Below are 20,219 nucleotides of genomic sequence, written 5' to 3' on the forward strand. Positions count from 1 at the left end.
AATTTTTCCTGATATATGGTCTGAACCTTCCCTGGCACAGCTTGTGGCCATTCCCCCTTGTGCTATCACCTGTCACTTGGGAGAAGAGGCCAGCTGCCTCCTCTCCACAACCTCCTTTCAGGTAGTTGTAGAGAGCAATAAGGTCTCCCCTCAGCCTCCTCTTCTCCAGGCTAAACAAGCCCAGTTCCCTTGGCCGCTCCTCGTAAGACTTTGTTCTCCAGCCCCCTCACCAGCTTTGTCGCTCATCTCTGGACATGCTCCTGAGCCTCAACATCCTTCTTGTGGTGAGGGGCCCAGAACTGAACACAGTATTCAAGGAGCGGTCTCACCAGTGCTGAGTACAGGGGAAGAATATCCCCACTGGACTTGCTGGCCACGCCGCTTTACTAAAGTACATTTTCCATGCCTGACTCTTAAAAGATAACCTTAGAAGAGTCATTTTTATGCATTAATATATATAAAGATTCATGGTGCCTTCTTAGATGGGTATGTTCTCTAGTAGAAGGATTATTAATAAGTCAATTAGTCTTGGTAATCACTATTCCTGACTAGAATTAGCTTAATAAGGACAACAAGGTTTTCTTTAGGAAAGGGTTTACTCTTTGTAAGAATCTGATGCTCTAAGTTCTGAATGGCATCATTTTGGGACGTGCCTCAGTGTGCTCAAAATGTGATTGACCCTTGTGTACGGCTTGCATATTTGTTCATTTACAAAAGGTATCCGGAGTCGTTAGGAAATGGAAGCCCTTCCTTTCTGTGACCATTAGCTGTGTTTTCTGTGTCAGAAGGCTCACTGCAGTTTTTAGGTAGAAGTTTAGATACTTGAGGGACATATTTTTACTGTTTGTTTTTACCCTTCCAAAATTTGCTTACAAGACTGACAAATTCTGAGAAATAATGAGCTGAGGAAGTTGTTTCTTACTTGTTTTTAGCTTAATCTCCTCAAAATATTGAGATCCCAAACCTGTATTTTTTTAAGGGGAAGACATTATGCTCTGTGGCAGGCAGTCCTTGTGAGGACATAATGCTTTGGACAGGCTCTTACTTTTTTAATTAAGAAATCGTGTAACTGAGCTTCAGCTTTATTGTACTCTTGGAATTTTAAGTGATCCCTTCATTATTTTAGGGGGAGGAAAACTGACGAGCTGTAGAATTTCAAAACCTGGATGTAATTTTTTTTCCAGTCAAAGCTCACTGTATGACAAGGAGTTCTTTGGTCAATTAGACATTGACGTCCTCGTGTCATTCTCTAGTTTATTATATGCCTACTTCAAGGCGTTACCATCAGTTCTCATGCGCCTGCACAAGAGTGTTCTATGCTGAATCTCCTATGCATAGTAACCACACATAGGAGAAATAAATAAGGTCTTCCGAAAAATATGTTAACAGTAGAGAAGGCAAAGTTAGAGGAGAGGAGTGCCAAGCTAGTGGAATTTGATTTAATATTGTACCAGGAAGGGGATTCTCTTGTAAATGCGAGAGCAATTGTCAAGCTAACTGAAGGTTATCAGAAACTATTTTTGGTAATAGCATATAAAATTTACACATACAGAGGAAAATTTTGAGAATCAGCAATAACTGCAGCATACTCTTGAAAGTACTACTCTTGCAGCAGTCTCTGAGCTACTCCTTTTACCTAAGGGGCCTCAGTAAAGACTCAAGCCTTTGGTCCTCACCTGATTCTATGCTTACTAGAATTCACAAGCAGTTTGATACGGATATTTGGTGGCAGCTGTCAGGCCAAAACTGATTGTTTCTGAAAATTTTGTCCTACTTCTCTATTGTACTTGTGTTTTTATCTGCAGTAGACACTTCAGCATTAATTTCAGTGGATATAAGCACTAGCCAGATTGGAGGAGGGGAAAGCAAATGGCTTTAGAATTTCCTTAAAACACATCTGAAGACAAATGGCAGAATGTAACATGTTAATAATGGTTGCTGATTTTATGAGAAGAGTTGGCCAATTTTGATTCTGACGTTTAACTGACTCTTTTATTATTTTTTTTTTGTAATATATTGTACTGAACATTTGGAGACTTTTAATATACTACGTTGAATACTTCATTAGGAGTTTAAGTACTTCAAAAGGAATAAGTTGATAATTGATAATGAAACTGACCACTGCAGAATTGTACTAAAATATAGTTTAAAAAGAACATGGTTGATCTTAAGTACAAAACACAGTCTTCTCTTTTAATTTTCCAGCTCTCCTTTCCCTTCTTCCCTTCACCTTATTTAGTTGATTACAACATTTTTCCACAGTGCAACTAATCTGTGCCAGGCTGCTTTTCCAACCATGTGTAGGCTGCCACAAGTGTTCTGCCAGCATCCCTGCTGCCAGTTCTGCAGGGTGCCGGGTCCTTCCTCGTTCCAGTGTTCCTGTCCTGGAGACTTTGCTGCCTCATTATGCTCCAGCAGCTTTGCAGTAACAGCCCACTCTGTAAGACCTTCCCAAACATCCTCCCTCTCCAAGATTTCTCAGACTTGGATAGTTATGATGTCTGTTGTGAGGAAGTGTATCTGCTCCACCTAGTAACAGTTGCTACGCAGGACATTTCTTCTCCCCCCTTGTCTGCACAGGCTGCTTCAGTGCAGACCATTTAACTTGGAAGAGAAGTTTTTATTGTTCTAGTGTCTCGAGCTGTTTAATTGCCTTCTTTAAGTGCTTTTTCTGGGACCACATTCATTTTGTGCTATATTGTTCTGGTACTACTGTTCTTTTTTTCGTAATTAGGTGTTGCAAGAATCGTAGAGAACCTCTGCCATGTGCACCTTAAAATGAACCACAATAGATTTGTTGTACACAGCTCTGTCTTGGAAGTTTGCAGAGTACTTACGTTGGTGAGAAGGGAAGAGACTGGCTTGGACTCTGGCTTTAATTCCCCAGGCTCTTGGCATCAGAAATCCGAACAAGATTTTTGGTTTGGTTAAAACAAAAAAGGCCTTATTTGTATGACTGTTTCAGGGTGACAAGCTGCATTTTGTCCACACCATTTGTTTGGCCCTCTTGTTCATATTTGTTTTATTTCCAGGTTGCTTTTATAGCACAGATTTTCTTTCACATTTGAAACAAGTTTCAGTCATTTGGCCACTGCTGAACCAAAGGGCAAATTTGCCTCCTGTCCCTGTAGCCATTTCCTCCATGCTTTGTCAAGATAGAAAAGTGTTCCTCTCACAGATGTTCTTCCTTGAGACACAGCATGAGTGCTGATGCAAACAGAAGGCTGCTCTTCTGGGCATGTCATCTCCTCTATTATCCTTATTCTGCTCTTACTGAAGGAGCAGCTGAGTCTGGGAATGCGGGGACCCTGAGGCCCGTTTTCTGTGGCCCTATCTCTCCTTGTTTTTTGGCTTCAGGTCAGAAGGTTTGGGTTCCTTCTTCTGTCACTAGAGATGCTTGGGACCTCAAACATACTTTCAGCAAATAACGCATCCTAATTATAAATAGTTGGTTGCACTTGGTAGATAAAGCCTCCTCTGTTTCTGAAGCATTTGTTAGTTAATTGTGGTGTTTAAACTGCAGATTGCTACTGTTTCTGTGACCACTCTTAATAGTTCAAGTAACCATAAAATAAAATGTGTATGTTTCTGTGGCAACATATTACCTCTATTAACATATTATTTCTGAATTTCAGCTTTGAAGGGGAAGAGGGAGTACAAGGTAGGCAGTAAAGAGACAGAAGGTGAGGTGTGTGCTGAAATAGGGTGGTTGTTTGCAGACTGCAAAAAAAAATCTGTCAAGGAAGAAAAACTTTTCCAGTATTTCTGCAATTTCTCAGGAACCCTCTGGTGTTGCATGTTAGATTTCCCTATCAATAGGGCTGTAATTCTTCATTACAAAAGGCAGTCAATATTTCTATGCAATGCTAATACTGTGATAGATTTATAGAGGAATGTGCCATTTAAGAACCCAAAGTAGATGAACTCATGTAACTTTTCTGAAAACTGTGAATTTCAAAGTTGCTTATATTGTGCTGTGTTTAAAATAGGAGCTCTGAGCTTTTGGATCACATGAAAACACAGAAGCCATTGTCACAACTATGCCTATGCAAGTTTAAGATTCATACAGTTTGAATTATTACTGAGTTGTTGATATCCAGAGTGGTTTCAGCAGCAGCAAAAATGAATGGGGGAAAAAATAGAGAATAAGCACAGTTTGAGAGTGCCTTTGTGTTCACTTCAGTGAGATTTCTCAGGATGTTCTTATTTCCCCTTTTCCCAAGAATGCATAATTTGGCAGCTTCGGAAGTATTATGTTGAAGAACGTTATGCTGTTGTGTCAGCTTATCATGTTGAGTTTGACACATGGTTAGGGTGGGAAGGGAGCCTGAGGAGGAAGGAAGGTCCTTGTTCCTGAATGTCATTGCTGCATAGCTCTCATATCCTTGAGGATCACCCAGGCAAAAGCTGAGTCAGAGCAAACACAGCAGCAGTCTGCGCTATAGCAAGACATGGCCCAGTTCAGGATTTTGGACTGCGTGATCAATCACAAGTGGAGTTTCATATGTAACCTGTATTGTGCGTGGAGTGGTCAGGTTTGTTGTTTTCTTATCCTTATGTATTTTAATGATTTATATAGCATAAGGGAATTAGATTTTGGTATAAGTGAAAAAAAGGCTCTGGTTTATCTCTTCTCCCCACCCCCAGTCCTACTGAGGATTTATTAGTAATGTTGCCATTTAATAAGGAGTTTTCTGGAGTTATTAAGCAAATAAAGCATGATTTTTTTAACACTTCGAGTACTTTAGATTGTTCTCTTGGAGTTCTAAGCATCAAGAGGTTTTACATCATGAATTGCACAAAAAGATAAATTATCACATACAGGAAGAGACAGATATGCCAGGATAAACTGCATTGTTAATAAATATAAAGCTGATTTGTTTTCCTGCTTTAAAAGGACTCGAGCATCTTGGCTGTTTCAAAATGCTTGTTCATGAATATAATAAAAAATAGTATATGGGGATGTTTGTTACATATTTTGTTTTAAACATACAGGTTAAAATAAATTTCCACAGAGTGTTATTCAGTTCTTAATACAGACAGATTTAAATCTAATTGATTGACTTGCTCCAGAACTGGAGGGGGACGGAATGAGGGGGTACCCCCAAACCTGCCTGGATTTTGAATGGAAATGTTTTAAAATAGAATCCACTTAAAGGTTTTTAAATCGTACTGTGCTGTTGTAATACTGTTTGTATTTCTCAAATAATATTCAGCAAGTTACTGAAGAAAATTTATTTTATTATTCTGAGGTGCAAGAGAAGGGTAAGCACTTCTTATAAAAGTTATGGTTCAATGTGGTAACTAGAGGCAGGTGATTAAAAAAATATTACTACCATCCACAGAAGTCCTTTTAAACAATGTCATTCTAAATACAGGCAGCCCGTTTTTGTCTTGTCTGTACTGAAACTTCTTAATCAGGAAAACACATTGCTGTGTGGTGGGTTTTTGCTTGTTTGCTTTTTGTGCCTTTTTTTTTTTTTTTTTAAATGATGCAAAAGCTGATTCAGAATGTCTGGGTTTTTTGAGTCATCTCCTGCATGCTGTAGGTTAAAGAAGTCTATTTGGTTATATTTAGAACAACAGAGGAAACTTGAGCCGTTCTCTTACACTCTTAATTGTCACAGAAGCTTCATTGTTTACAAATACTTAGGAATTAACCTGTATAGGCAAATTCAGTGTAACAATTATGTCTCATACTTAAGAAATCAAGAAGAAATAAAAAAAGGTTGGCTCCGTCCTGTGAAGTTTAAAAATGAGCTTCATATAACTAAGGAAAAGGGAAAGGGGGGTTGTTTTTTGAGCAGATTGAAGTGAAAGATTTGGAAAAATCTCAAACAAACAAAAAAAACCAGCCTAAAAAACCCTAACCAACCCACCAAAAAGGCAGCCCAACCAGTCTCCTCCCCCAGAACAGAGTTCACATAACCTAAAAATTCAGTCTTACCAAGCTGGAAAGAAAAAAACAAGCCTTAGATCAATATACTTGAAATTATTTGAGTACTTACAGAATCATAGAATGATTTGGGTTGGCAGGGACTTTAAAGATGACCTGGTTCTAAGTCCTCTGCCATAGGCAGGGATACCTTCCACTAGACCAGGCTGTTCAGAGCTTCATCCAGCCTGGCCTTGGGCATCTCCAGGAAGGGGGCATCCACAGCTTCTCTGGGCAGCCTGTTTCAGCGCCTTTGCCCTCAAGGTGAAGAGTTTCTCTCTTTTATCTAACATCAATCTATCCTCTTTCAGTTCAAAGACATTAACCCTCATCCTGTCCCTATGTGCCCTTGTAAAAATATCTTTTTCAGCTTTCTTGTAGCCTACCCCCCCCCCCCCCCCCCCCCCCCCCCCCCCCCCCCCCCCCCCGCCTTAGGTACTGTCAGGAAGGCTGCTATAAGGTGTCTGTGGAGTTGTCTCTTCTCCAGGCTGAATTAACCCCTGCTCTCTCAGCCTATCTTCATGTGGGAGGTGCTCCAGCCGTCTCATCTTTGTGGCCCTCCTTTGGACTTGCTCTGTCAGGTCTATGTCCTTCTTATGTTGGAGGGCTCAGAGCTGGATGCAGTACTTAAGATGGGGTCTCATGAGAGCAGAGTGGAGGAGCAGAATCGCCTTCCTTGACCTACTGCTCACACTTCTTTGGATACAGCTTGGAATGTAGTGGAGTGCTGCTTGAGGTAGAAATGTTGCTGAACTGTTTGATCTTGGTAGTTGTTATTATTGAAATAGAATATGCAATTGCTGCTTGCTGTGTTCTTTTGTTTTTTGTTTTTTTTTTTTAACTGAAGTCCTTATGAAATATAGATTTGAGTGAGTTGCTGCTGCTGTTTTTCTTTGAAATTACACTGAATGTTCATTATGGGATATTACAGTTCAACGAATCTCTTCCTGCTGCACTGAAATGCCATGGCAAAAGGGGAAGCTGTCAGGCCTGGTGAGAGATGCATGCTGCTTTGTGTATCATTATTGCTTTCCACATTCTCCTCCTAGCAGTGTCCGAGGAGGCTGCTGGTGAGAAAGCAGATGGGTAATCTGTGAAGTCTGAGACTAACATCGCTTTCTCAAGTGTAACCTCACGGCAGAGCTCTGGTTTGGCTCATGGAATCCTTGAATTAGTAAAAGTTATGCAGCTTTTTTGACCATTTCCATCCATCCTGACCACAGCAAAATGCTGAAGGACAAATTGCCGCTTGTGGTCTGGGAGCTGAGTTGAAGGCATGCTTCGTAGGAAAACAAGTTTCTTCTAAAGAGTCATCAGAAATATATATTCAAGAAGAAAACACAAACCTACGTAATAGTCTGCATGTGTCATTAATAATTTCTCAAATTGGGTTATGGAGTAATTCTAAGGATTTCCCAAAGTTTGTTTTTTTAAAGAAAGGGAAGGGAACAAGTATGAAAGAGGCAGGAATATTTTCTTTTGTCCACCGTGATAATTTAGATTTTACAAGAATTTACACAGTGCAGCATGAAAGTTACCAGGGCTGGAGACAGTTGCCCTTTGCACTCTGATACAGCAAGCTGTTGTGTGTATTAGAATGTTTTCAAAGGATAGGCAGTATTCTCTACTAAAACAGAAACCTCTAAAATAAAATTATTAGATGATGCAAATCAGTGTAGTTCTGTTGGCATCAATGAATTACTGTTTTTAGCCCAAACCTTGGATGGGATTGATGGCTTTCATGTGATGATCTGTGAATAATCACTTAGAAGCCTTCTGCTTTCACAGTAATCTGCGAGTACAAAAATAAACTAAATTGCTTGTAATTTTTTCTTTCATTCTTCTTTCATGGGACAGCTTCATTACATATCTCCTCACCTTTCTCAAAATGAGTTACTGCAAAGTACTGAAGGGTCTTGCTTCTTTTCTGTTTTTTTCTGAGTGTTGTCGTTGGACGTACAGTAGATTCAGGAGTAGGAGTCTTAGGCAATTTAGAACTTCAGTGTGATTGCAAATGCCAGATTACTGAAGGAGCCTAGCGGGTAGAAAGTTTGTATCCTGCGGGACACTGTTGTAAGTAGATTTACGTTCAGATTTCTGTTCTTTACCACACTGCTTCAGCAGTATCATAGATGATTAATTTTATTATTAATATAGTCTAGTCTTGGTTAGCAAGGAATTTTTAGTGTGGGGTGTGTGTGTTTGGTTTTGGTTTTTTTTAAAGAAAAAGAGAGATGGCATCTTAAAGCTAGGGCAATTTTTTTTTCCTTTCTGTATTCTGGTATTTATGCAGTTGTAGTCATACCTTAGCATACTAGCTGTAGTCCAAGTAAGAGTTCCTCAGCAAATGAGAGGAAGCACTTACTAATATTCTTTAGTTAATAACATCACAACTAGGGCTGTCCTCAGCAAGATGCAGAAGGAGCTACCTGCATTATCCTCGTAAGGCCATCCTTTATCATCCTTTAGCACGTAGGTGAACTTTCTAGGTGTTTGATATGTCTAGTCACCTTGTGACCATGGTGGGACATACTAGAACAAGTATGTCTAAAACACTAAATACCACTTTCAGATGGCTGGGAAAATTACTGGTAGATAGTATAAAGTACATGATAGAACTGATTTGTTGGGTTTTTTTCTCCTTGCATCACGAATAACTTGCTTTCGAGTATTAGATAGGGAACAGTAGATGACAGGTTAAACGTAGGCTGCCTTCTTGCCAGCGAAGAGCATAAGTCATCCATAGGCTTTTGTTAGTCCAAGGAGAGCAAGTCTTGTCTTGTGGTGTTCTCATTGGTTCTTTGCTGAACAATGTGTGGCTTCTGTTTTTCTTCTTATTATTGTATCCTAACCTCTAAAAGTAATGATAATGTTCTTTTGGCTGTGTAAATATTTAAATCTTGGATTTTTCAGCCAGAGGCAGGTATTGTGCAAAGATTGATAAACTCGGAGTTGGTGAAATTTCACTGTATAGGGTGGGCCTAACTGTTGAAGTTGCTGGACTTGGAGAAATGTTCTTGTCAAAGCCTATTTATGTACGTGAAAGTATGTTAGTATGTGGTGACATAGCAGCCAAGATCTCTTATTTCTGCTTTTTTAACTTGAGCTGATTATTGAAGTCCATTTTCTGTGAAGTAGTGTGTGAGAATGAGATGTTGCAGGGTGAGCCCAGCTCTTGTATTGCCTCCAAGCCCCAGAATGCAGCAGTACTGCAGCAGCTGCTGCACTGCAGCTATTTCCCTGCATTCGGAGAATCTCCAATAACATTAAATAAACTTTTCAGTCTTCCAGATGTGTCACTTGGAGGATGAAATAACAAAGGTGGCTGCATTCCTTCTGAGTTATTTGCAGCTGATAATGGATTTGAAATGTGATATTTATGTTATCTCACTGTGCCCTTATTTCTTCTTATCTGCTGCCTGAGGGGAGGAATATGATAAAAATCTTGTCTCATAGCAGTACAGGGTGTGATGTTTTGAGTTTTATTGAGTAAAAGGTGTAAAATCATTGCAGGAAATAGCTGATGGCTTTACTCATTGCTGGAGAAACATTTTGTAATGTTCAGAAGTGCAGGGAAGCTACTCAGCAACACTGAGCAATTCAAGCCATAGCAATAGGCATGCAAAGACAAGTAGTTCTTAAATAAGCAAACAGATTTGTTTTAAAATAGGTTCTCTCTTCCCCACCCCAATCTCCAGACAGAGATAGAATTGTGGATTTAGTCATTTGTATGGCAATTCTTGGTGATATATTCAGTGCAAACTGGGAGGAATTATGCAGGCTGCGTGTGATCACATCATAAGTCAGTGTTCAAAAGCTTCTGGATTTGCAGCTCAACTGAAAATCCTGTGGACAACTTTCTCCTCTTTATCCTCTTAGTGATAGCTCATCTCTGGGTAGAAAGATTTAACTTCTGTTTTTTCTGATTAATGACTTCATAGACTTTTTTTTTTTTTTTAAGCGTGTACTTCTGCATTACGTCTTTGTAAGTGAAGTTCTTCACTGAAAAAAGCTGCTTTTCTTCGGCTGTTGTATATCCACAATAGATTACAAAAGTAAGGTTTGAGGTAATTAAATTTGAGTGCTTGGATATGTGACTTTGTATCTGTGTATGCTGTTTTGTTTTTGTTTCGTTTTTTTTTTTTTGTATAAAATTCGAGCTTTTTCACTTCTGAGTTGAAGGCTTTTGAAACTTACAGGGCTTTAATTTCTATGTTGTGTAGTATGCTCAATTTAAATATCTGGAAACATGAGACCAGGATTGTATTTAACTGTTGAGTTTGTCTGTGGGAGTTAATTATTAGTCTCTGTACTAGAAAGCTTCAGTACTGGGTAGTTCAACATGTATACTTAGAAGTTGTTTTGGAAGAGGGAAGCTGTATATGTGGGGATGTAAAGAAATCGTCATGTGTACAATTGTCTTGCAAGTTTTGTGGTGTTTTGAGTGATGCTCTCTGTTTTAAACTTTTCAAGAAGTTTAGGTGTGATATGAATAGTTCGTCTCTCAGGTCACTTGTTCTTAAAACTCTCCCTGTATGCCTAAGTAGATCTTCTGCAAACAGATTCAGACTCTGGAAGCTTGCTTGCAGTCACCATGTTTTTAGGGTGATAGTTTGGATTTTGGCATTGAGGAGTGATTGCCTGATCTTCCCCAATCTTCCTTTTTGGCCTTGGGCAGGTGAGGGATGTTTCTGTTGTACAGAAATAAAACCTAAAATAAAGCCGGATTTAATGATCTTAAGTCTTAACAGCTTGAATTATCACCAGGTACTATGATGCGTTTCTGCAGATGTAGTGGCATGGCAAATCTCTAAATGATTTAATTTTCTTGGGTTTAGAGCAGGAATGAGCATGTTCTGTTCATTTTGAAAAGTTCGGTAAAAGAAGATCAGCCTTGTACCTGCATTCAATAAAGAGCAGTTGTAAGGCGTATTTCATCCCCACTGTGGAGCCCAGAAAGCAAAGACCTTGACTCACCATGGTAGTTGCACCATGGAGTAGCCCAGTCCAGGCACAGAGGTTGGCAGTAGGGTCAAAGAAGTTGGGGAAAGGTGGGTGCTTTCTTGGGTATTTTGGGCAACTTAAGCTGTATCCCTTACAGAGCTGATAATTTTTTTACCCGAGACATAGCCTCTGGCTACAGTGGAGAGAAAACTGTGAACTGAAGAAAATGTGTAGGTAGCTTCAGAGCTGACTTCTAGCTTAAAGCTGTGGTGCATCTGATCATTGAAATGTGGTCTGTGTGTGTTGGGCTTTACACTGCATGGTGATTTTGTTTTTCTTAATGACTTCTGCAAAATACTTCACATATGTAAATATGTGTGTTATAGTAGTCTGATACAAGGATAGTGGACGTTACCTGATTTGTTGTATTGTTTGATAGGGTCCACGTTATTCTAGAAGGCAAAAGAGTACAATCGTTGAAACTTCTGGTTTTGCAGTAGTGTTCTTAGCTGGGGACATTGGCGGTGTTTCTGATTATTCTCTGCCCGTTTGTAGGAAGCAGAGTGAGTCGTGGGGTGGCTTAAATTCTTGGGTCTACCACAAAGTTCCCATCGGCTGAAAGCAGCTATATAAAGCAGCCCTTGACAGGCAGCGACTTGCAGCAAATGGCTCTTTATAACTTCTGTCAGACTGCTGAGAAGGTTCTTTTCTCATGCATAGAGTAACCTGAAACATTGCCTTAGTGCTGAGGTGTAGAAACATTCTTTCTTGGTCTTCTGTTTCTGATATTTCCAGATTAGACTGTAAGGTGAGGACAAAGCAGTTCCTATTCTTAACAAGCAGTGACAGAACAAGCAAAGAAGGAAAAGCTCCAATTTAGCTAAATTAAGATCATGTGACATTTTGTTTCTATGTTACCAGCCCTGCAGATGTTTCCTTCCTTTCCAGTTTAAGGATGTAGCTGTTAAGAGGGGAGGCTTTTACTAATGAGCCTATAAGAAAACAAGGAAGCTCTCAATTTCTTTGTTTTTAATGTTTTTCTGACTGAATTTAATACTGTGAACTTTGTGGTTTGCATTTAGTATGCACAATAAAACACATAAGCAAAAACACATGGTAAAAATGGTTTGCATCTCTGTGCTTCAAAGTCTGGTTCTTGGTGCTGCTGCTTCAAATTGGCTATTCCTCTGAGGAAGTATAAGGTATGATCTAAACCGAGGTGAACTTAAGTAGCTTTGAAAAGAATCTTGGTAAAGTAGTACAGCTTTGGATGTGGACAAGCTACTACAAATACTTGTATTTATACAGCTTTCAGTGGAACAGACACATGGAAGCAATATTTTCAAGGTAATACTTTTTCAGACTGTCCTAGGTCCCTAAATCCTCAAATGGTTTACCAGTGTAAAGCTAGTTACTTGTGATGGAGGATGTCGATTTCAAACCAAGAAGATGGAGATTTTTAGGTATAAGCTTCCTCTAACCCTTCTTGTTTTTCTGAATTTGAGTTTATGGGCAAAAATGCAATATAAATGTGAGCATTTTAAAGAGAGGGAGGAAAGTTAAGGGTTGCTGTAGATAGCCTTCAGCTTTGCTTTTCAGGTCTTGTGGAGTAGTGGTGAGAGTGACATGAGCACCAGCTGGCAGTTTTACAAAGCAGCCTGTCATGAACAGTAGAGCACAGTAAGGAAAGTTTAAGCTGTGTCATAAGCTGCATGTGTGGAGGTTTTTTTTGTTTATTTTCTGTGTGCGTCTTGGCCTTTGAGAACTGAAATCCTTTTCTTGAAAATACTGTTTCTCCTTTTGAATGATTGTATTTACTACAATAGTAGTTACAAAGGCACAGAGAAACACCTGTTCCTCTGTCTTTCTCCTTCCATCCTCAAGCTGGCTCTGTAGGCTGCATAGTGCATGGCAGCAGTGGATGTCTCCTTCCCTGTGCCTCCCAGCCATCTGCCATGCTGGCACGGGCACTTTATTTTTGAAAGGCTGCAGATTTCCCACTTGGCTTCATACATTTGGAGTGGTCCTGTATAATTTTATTAAGCCTTTATCCTTACCTGGGCTTGGCTTGAGAACATCATTTATGTACTTTATTGAGTGGAGTTATTTTGTTCTGGAGTGCGTTTCAGAGTCTGCATTGGTGTCCTCACTGCTCTCTGCTGCAGGCAGGCACCCACTCCCTTCATTATTGAATTAAAAGAATATTTCAGGCCTGTATTCCATCTGGGTAGGATTCACACCCCTGAAAGAAAGTGGCAGGTTTGCTGCCAGGACCGCCTCCTACCAAATGCCTGAATTAACTTTGGTTAGTCCCCCCTAGGACCTGTTAGTGTGGCTAGCTGCACTCAGTGCCACAGCCGTGCATTAAAGTAGTGAAGAGTGAGCTCCTGTGCAGGAGATGCCTGGACCTGTGGTCACTCTGCCCAGTGACAGTCACGTCTGTGTTGCCTTGCCCTTGTTCTGAAGTGGCTCGGCTAGGTATAGATATTGGCAAAACCTGTTAGAGGGCTGAGTAAGGGAGAGCTGCTCACAAAGACCTCCTTGCTGCTGGTGGTGGCTGCTCAGGGCTCACCTGACCAACCAAGGTGAGCAGTAAACACAAGAAATGGCATTGCTTGTCCTTGCCCTTAGTGTTACGACAATCACTAATAACATATTTCTGTTTTCTTCTTGTTTGGTATTGGAACCTGTCATTGTAGTAATTTTTTTCTACCTGGAGCCATAAAGGATTTGGATCTTGTTCTGGAGAGCTAGCTAAGTTCTTCAGTTTGCTTGCCTTTATTATCCTTTCCAGTTAAGCATTCCTCTCAGCTGTGCAACTTGAGAGAAGTGTTTGTGCTGGGGAGCCTTGGCAAATATCCTGCACTTCACCTATTCCTACTACGTGTCCCATGAGAGATGAATGGGCCCCCCTGGTGACTCTGAGAGCTGACACTTTCCCTGTGTTTCAGAGTTGGAGGAGACTTTCTCTGGAGACCAGTTTCCATCCCCTCGCTGCTCTCATGCCTTCATGAAGAGCTGCTGGATGGAAGAGCTGTGACTCCCAGTTCCCAAAGCAAACCATCTTCTGCTGTTAGCAGTACTCCAGAAGAGAGGGCCCTGGCCAGACCAGTTTTATCTGTCTCTGTGAATGCCATCTACTGACTGTTGTGTGTGTGAGGACTTGGGCTTCGTTTATCTCCACATCTTGGCTTTCTCTTGTGGTGAGAGTGGTTTGCAGTTGTTTAATCTTTTGAGCTTTGAGGGTTTATTTACATCTTCATTTCCAGTTTCAGGTGCTTCATGGCAAGCTGGCCTCTTGATACCTACTGAAAACAGGCACAGTAGTTACTAGTGTTTGGCAATTGAGTCCTTCCTGCAGGTCTCTAAAATGTATAGCACTGAAGTAGAATGGATCAAGGTAGATACTTTCTGTCTCACGCTCTGAGTGTCTCACTGCCAGTCAGTATGTCCAGCACAGTCTGCTGAATGTGATCTATTTCCCTGTGGCCCATTCTGCAAAGGGATGGATGAATGCTTAGGGATGTTCAGGGGCAGGAAACTTTTCTGTGCTTCGATATGTCTTTGACACTTGCCTGTTTCTTCTGTCCAAGGTATGCTCTTACAGTGTCACTCTGTAGATAAAAGGCTTATTCCTCTTGAATCGCTTTCACACTGATCTGCTGTGTTGTGGTCTATACTAGTTTTAGTGAAATGCTGTTAATAGAAAGTACATGTCAGCACATAGTAAATGTTGACAATTACATAAATAGATTGTATATAGTGTTGTATTATGGATTTGTATTGCATGAAAGTTCTATTTTGCAACTTGAACTCATTATTTGTTACAGGGAAGCTTTTATTTTTAACGTTGTAGTGATTCAATTCTACTTCATAAAGCTCGACGTGCAAACAGGAGGTGATTACACTTAGCCATGGCTGAGTAATATTTTTATTTCTGAAAGGTAGAAAATAAAAAAATGTACTTCTGATTGCATTAGAAATCACAGGGATGTTTAATGGAAGGATTTGAACATAAGTTAGTTTTAGAGGACAGTGTGTACACAAAAGAGTCAGAGATTATATAGGCAGACTCTAAAGCAAAGGAATTTTTTGAAAAAGTAGTATTTAAGGCAGAAGCTTTGCATACAGAAGTATTCACAGCCTCAAGGCTGTGTAACATCTTGTTACGTGGAGGGGGAGAGTGGGAGAGATGTTCTATGGAGCTGCTAGAGCATGTAGGTAGATGCAGCTAATTCATATTTGTTATTTATTTGCCCTAAGCTTAAATCTGTACATAAATGAAACAGTAATTGGCATTTATTTTTTTTTTCAATATCGTTTAGTGTGAAGGATGACTTTGGGGCGGCATGCAAAAATAATTGCTCCAGTTTGACACAACACTGAAATGTTTGAAGTGATTTATTAATAAACTATATCAGCTAACTTTTTTTATTAATACAGAAGGAGCAACTTGTTTGTGTGACTGATATTCTGCAGGTGCTGCTGCAGTTACTTTTGGAATTTAGCCTAAATTTTCTTATCAAGTGTAGTAGTAGAGCTGTTAAATATTTAAGTTCTCAAATTTTCTTCAACCTCTCTTCCTTTCTGTCTTTACTCTTCCTAGATGTCTGTCTTTGGTGGCAGCTAGTATCCAAGTCAATGCATCTAAAATTTTTATAGGTTTTCTTTCATCCCAGTGATTTGACAGACTCATTTCTGGCCATCAGCATGGGTTTTGAGATACTGATGGTTATAACTTCTAGCTGCCTTGCGAGGACAGGAAATGATGGAAGACTTCTTTGAGAGAAGGGCACTGTCAGGCTGTACTTCTATCTGAATTTCTGTCCTCCCTAGCTGTTTAGGGGATAGCTGCTCAGGGCTGACATTCCAGTTTTCTTGCTGGTCTCCTTGTAGAGATTTTTTTTTTTTTTTTCAGAGAGGGATGAAAAGTATTACTGAGGCTGAAAGTGATGGAACTAGTTTTTGTTTTAAAGACAAGGCTGTGTCCTCAATACCTGGAGGATGGATTTGCTTGAGGTGTCACCTTTGTGTCCGTAATTATTTTTTTCCAACTGAGAATGACTTCTTTCTGTAGAAGATGCTATTTCTACATTCTGGTCTAGTTTAAAAATGTTAGAAATGCCTTATCTCACCACGGCTTGAGACCATTTCAGTGTGTGAATGTTTTATTTGTCTTTATAAATGTGATGCACATCCCTTCGAGTCTGGTTTATGAACTTGTGGGGAACCAAAAGGAAAAGTCTTATTTTGCACCTTGTGTGAATGATCATGCTTTTGAGATGCTACTGAGATAAAACCTTGTCTGGCTTTTCCTGGGTGCTGGATTTACCTCCCTGTAATGCAAATGAGGATCGAGATAATGCAACACAAAGAAAAGTTGTATAACCTTTTCATTTGCTGTCTTAAATGTCCATCTGTCTCAGATCTTTCTAAGAGAAAGTGTTACATGTTTTAAGAACACAGAGGAGCTGTGTGTTTTGGAGGGCTTATAGTTGGTCTCTGTCACGTCGAATGACCAGGGGACCTTGTGTTCTCCAATGGGTTGAACTTCTACTCTGCCTGAGTTCATGTGTGTGCAGGACTCCTAGGTGTGTGACCACAGGAGATGATGATGAGAGTCAAGGGGAAATGTACCATGCCCAGAAGAGAACATCTTTTCTTCATCATTTCTGATCAGATAGGTGTAAAAAAATTTAAAAAAAAAATTTAAAAAATTGAGGATTACATTTATTATTGCTTCACTTGACTTTTTTTGTCAGATTCTGGCAAAGCAATTCAAAGTTCTCTGTATGTTTGAGACTAAAATGTCCTGTGGCTTGTTGTAAATTTATTTTAAAAACATCTGTGGAAGAACCTGGTTATTGAAGAAACAAAGGCTGACTTGCAGTGAAACATGCCATTGTTCTGTGGGTAACTGTCTTGCCCTCTTGCTCCATTGTCATTCCTTCTATTCAGTAGCCTTAGCCAAGAAAGACCTTTTTTCCCCATGTTACATTTCTAAAGGATATAAAATAAGATCAAGCTGTTCTAGAAAAGCCTTTTTTTTTTCTGGAATTGCAACTTTAACAGGGCAGTTGATTAAGTGATAGCTACTTAGGTACGGAAAGGAGGGAAAATAAATGTCCTCATACAAGAAATATCACTGTTTTCAAATGAGTCTGGCATTTACTATAGTGTTTGGAATACCCTGTTGATGTCTCAGGATGACTTTAGGGATTAATAACTGTATTCAAGATTCATTTTGCTGTGGCTTATATTAGTAGTTACTGAAAAAAAGAAAAATTTCATGGTGGCTGTTGAATCAGTAAATAAGGTGAAGTCTGTTCAGCTTATATTCATCTACCTGAATTCCTATTTTGGGTGTTAGATTTCTTGGCAGGTTAGCTAAAATTTGACATTGTGAAATGCAGCTGAAGCGGGCCCTGCTTAGCCCTGTCTCCATACTCTCATTGAGGTGTTGATAGTGAAGTCCCCCAGTTGGTCTGGGTCTCACTTACAATGAGATTTCTTTACTTAATTTATTTGTGTCAAGTTAAAAAAAAAAAGTTTAAAAAACACCTTAAAGCAAATCTGGACATCAGTCTGAAGTGTTGATACAAAGAATTTTGAACTAGTGGACTGATCACATAGATGAAATACCAATGAAAATTCATTATTTGTGCCACCTTTAAAATGTCTTGAATGATTGTTTTTGAAGGATTGATAGTGCACTGTATCGATTATTTTTTGTGTTCACCGTTACTCGTCTATGTAGATAGTATTCAGAAGTCAGTCTACCTGTTCATCTGTTTAGATAGTCAAGACGACAGTTCTTTATTGATAGCTTGCTTTGCAGCTACGGCTGTCACTTTTAGCATGCTCAATACAGGTCTGTCTGTAAATTGTTCAGAAGTTTAAAGGAGGGTCCTTAGAGAGCATGCAGGTTGGGTGTACATAACTTTTTAAATTTTTTTTGACTGACACAGTCAGAAATTATTGATTTGAGATTTACTTTTAATTGTATAATTTATAAACATTAATGCTCTTTACTTATTTTATATAATTCTGTTATTGTGTGTTGAGCTCAAGTGTTCCACAATTGTTTTTTAAACTGCCATCTGACTTCATAGATGCTTTCACTGCTCAGACGAAAGGGTTAAATAAAATATTAAAAATAAAGTATGCTTTTTCAGTACACTTAAGCATCTGGTGTATGTCCTTGTGATTGCATAGAACAGGAAATGATGCTGTGAGATACTTTGTGCAGAAAACTTGTGTGGAGAAATCCTAAGGGAAATGATGCTTGAATCATTTTTAGTAACTTGGGATTCTTCAGTCCTTGAACACAGTTCCACACATTCTGACTTTGAGCACTGAATCTGTACAGAAACAAACATAGATCTTCAGAAAGGATTATGGCAAAATAATCTTTGATTTGTTGGATTTTATGGGAAATGAAAAAAAATAAAGCATTCATTTTTCATTCCCTTAAAATGCAAATGAGTCTATTCTGATGACAAATCACCTTAAGGATGAGAGATATTTATGTATTTGTAACTTGAGTACTATAGCTTTTGTCTTGCAAGAAAATCTGTGTAGGAGCTCTGCCTTCAGTAACATATTCTTGCCTGTGCTAAACATCATCTTGTTCTTGTTTGCTTGTCTTGTGTCCTTTTGTTTATGTTTTTGAAAGCTTTTCTTCCTTTTTAAAGCTGCACCTGGCAGGTGGTATTCTGGTGGGTGTGTTTTGTCTGGATGTGTTTTTTTGCTGAGTTAACAGATGTCGACTCTTTTATTTGTAATTCAGATTCTTGTTCATATCAGTGGCTGAAAGTGTCTGTTACTGAACATGTCTCACATTTATTATTAATATTGAGTTTTATGTTGCGCTGGTGGCAGACCTTGCAGGAGGTCCAGAGTTGGTGCGAAGATAACCATCCCCTTCTGGCAGGCTCTTTCAAGAAATAGTGGTTTGATTTGGGAGTACCATGATTTATGAATAGTTGTTAGTTCAGCAACTTGCATCAGTGCTGAAAGTTAACATGAAATGATGAGGACTTCAGGTTCTGTTCTCACCATGGTCCATTTCTCAGGCTTGGTGAAGTTCTCTGTATTGACTTTAATTTGAACTCGGGTTACAGTATTCCTGTGTGTAAACCACAGTGATGAGTTGTTATATGTATTATTTAGGCTAATGAGGGAGGTTTTTGTCAGAAAAGATGCTTGTATGTTGTATGTTTCTGTTTTTCAGTGTTATGTTTTGGTTTACTGTTCACATATCCATTGTGATAGATGTGTGATTTTATTAAATATTTTGACCTTGTGTGATAGGTGCAGTTGTTTACATTTATTCAGAACTTCTGCATCAAGTGTTGACTATAAAATTTTGAGAGGAGAAACAGATTTCAGAAGAATGTTGAATAGGTGGATTGCTGCCTGTCACTTACTGGAGGAAATCACTGTCATTTTTTAGAGGCCAGTGGTATTTTTTTCATTCGGAGCTATTTCCTTTGCCAGTTTACTAGGATCAAAATGTTCTTACTGGCTTTGGTTTCTGCTCATGTCATGAGACTGAAAGACTGAGAAGGGAAACTTATCTGTGCAGAACTGAAAAAATACTGTCATGTTCAGAAGCTGAACAGATTGGCGGGGAACATCTCAATAACAAACCCCAGCCTTAGGCTACAGGATTATGTAGTTTAACTTCATCTTTGCATTGCTTGAACTTTAAAGCCACTCACCTTGGCTGTCCCACCGTTCTCGCTCATTTTTCATTCATTAGTCATCTAATTGCACAGTCTTTTCAGTTTCACACTAACAGCTTAAAATGTGCATGATGATGAAAGATGAACACAGACAAGGGCAAGATTGAGTTGCTGATCATATTTATTATTGTTCTTTCCAAAATCTTCTGATACTCCTTCCAGGCTTTTCAGACTGTTGGGCTGCTCTGATTCTCTGCATTTTCTGGTCTTAGAAGTGGCTCCATTTCTTATCTTGGCTGTAGCACTCTTTTCCATTTGTGGAAGAACAGGGTTGTTGGAGGTAGGGAAGCTGGTCTTCGAAGCACTGGCTAGTATTTTCTTGTCCTCTCTGTTAAACTTGGTAAGATGTGGATTTCCAAGGACAAACAGCAGCATCTGTGTAGAATTACTGTGTTTGGGCCCCTCAGTACAAGAAGGGCATTGAGTTGCTGGGAGCGTGCCCAGGGGAGGGTAATGGAGTTGGTGAAGGGTTTGGAGCCCAAGCCTTACTAGGAGTGGCTAAGGGAACAGGAATTATTTAGCCTAGGGAAGAGGGGGCTGAGTGGAGCCCTTATATATATATATATACACACACACGTGTGTATATATATATA

At 39.4% G+C, this 20,219-nt stretch overlaps 1 protein-coding gene across 3 annotated transcripts in view; it reads left to right on the top strand.

Moving 5' to 3' along the window:
- ARHGAP21 (Rho GTPase activating protein 21) overlaps nucleotides 1-20,219 on the top strand; it is a 114,553-nt gene that overhangs the window by 25,753 nt on the left and 68,581 nt on the right. For 2 of the 3 annotated variants that reach the window (XM_069859475.1, XM_069859472.1), the window contains exon 1: nucleotides 4,423-4,535. The exons of the other annotated variant lie outside the window; for it this stretch is intronic. In XM_069859475.1, coding sequence (XP_069715576.1) covers nucleotides 4,452-4,535 — 84 coding nt within the window. In that variant the 5' untranslated portion in view covers nucleotides 4,423-4,451. Of the gene's footprint in view, nucleotides 1-4,422; nucleotides 4,536-20,219 lie in introns of those variants that run through there. 3 annotated transcript variants of the gene reach the window in all.

This window comes from Phaenicophaeus curvirostris, chromosome 6 (assembly GCF_032191515.1).
Source record: "Phaenicophaeus curvirostris isolate KB17595 chromosome 6, BPBGC_Pcur_1.0, whole genome shotgun sequence".
Taxonomy (NCBI): domain Eukaryota; kingdom Metazoa; phylum Chordata; class Aves; order Cuculiformes; family Cuculidae; genus Phaenicophaeus; species Phaenicophaeus curvirostris.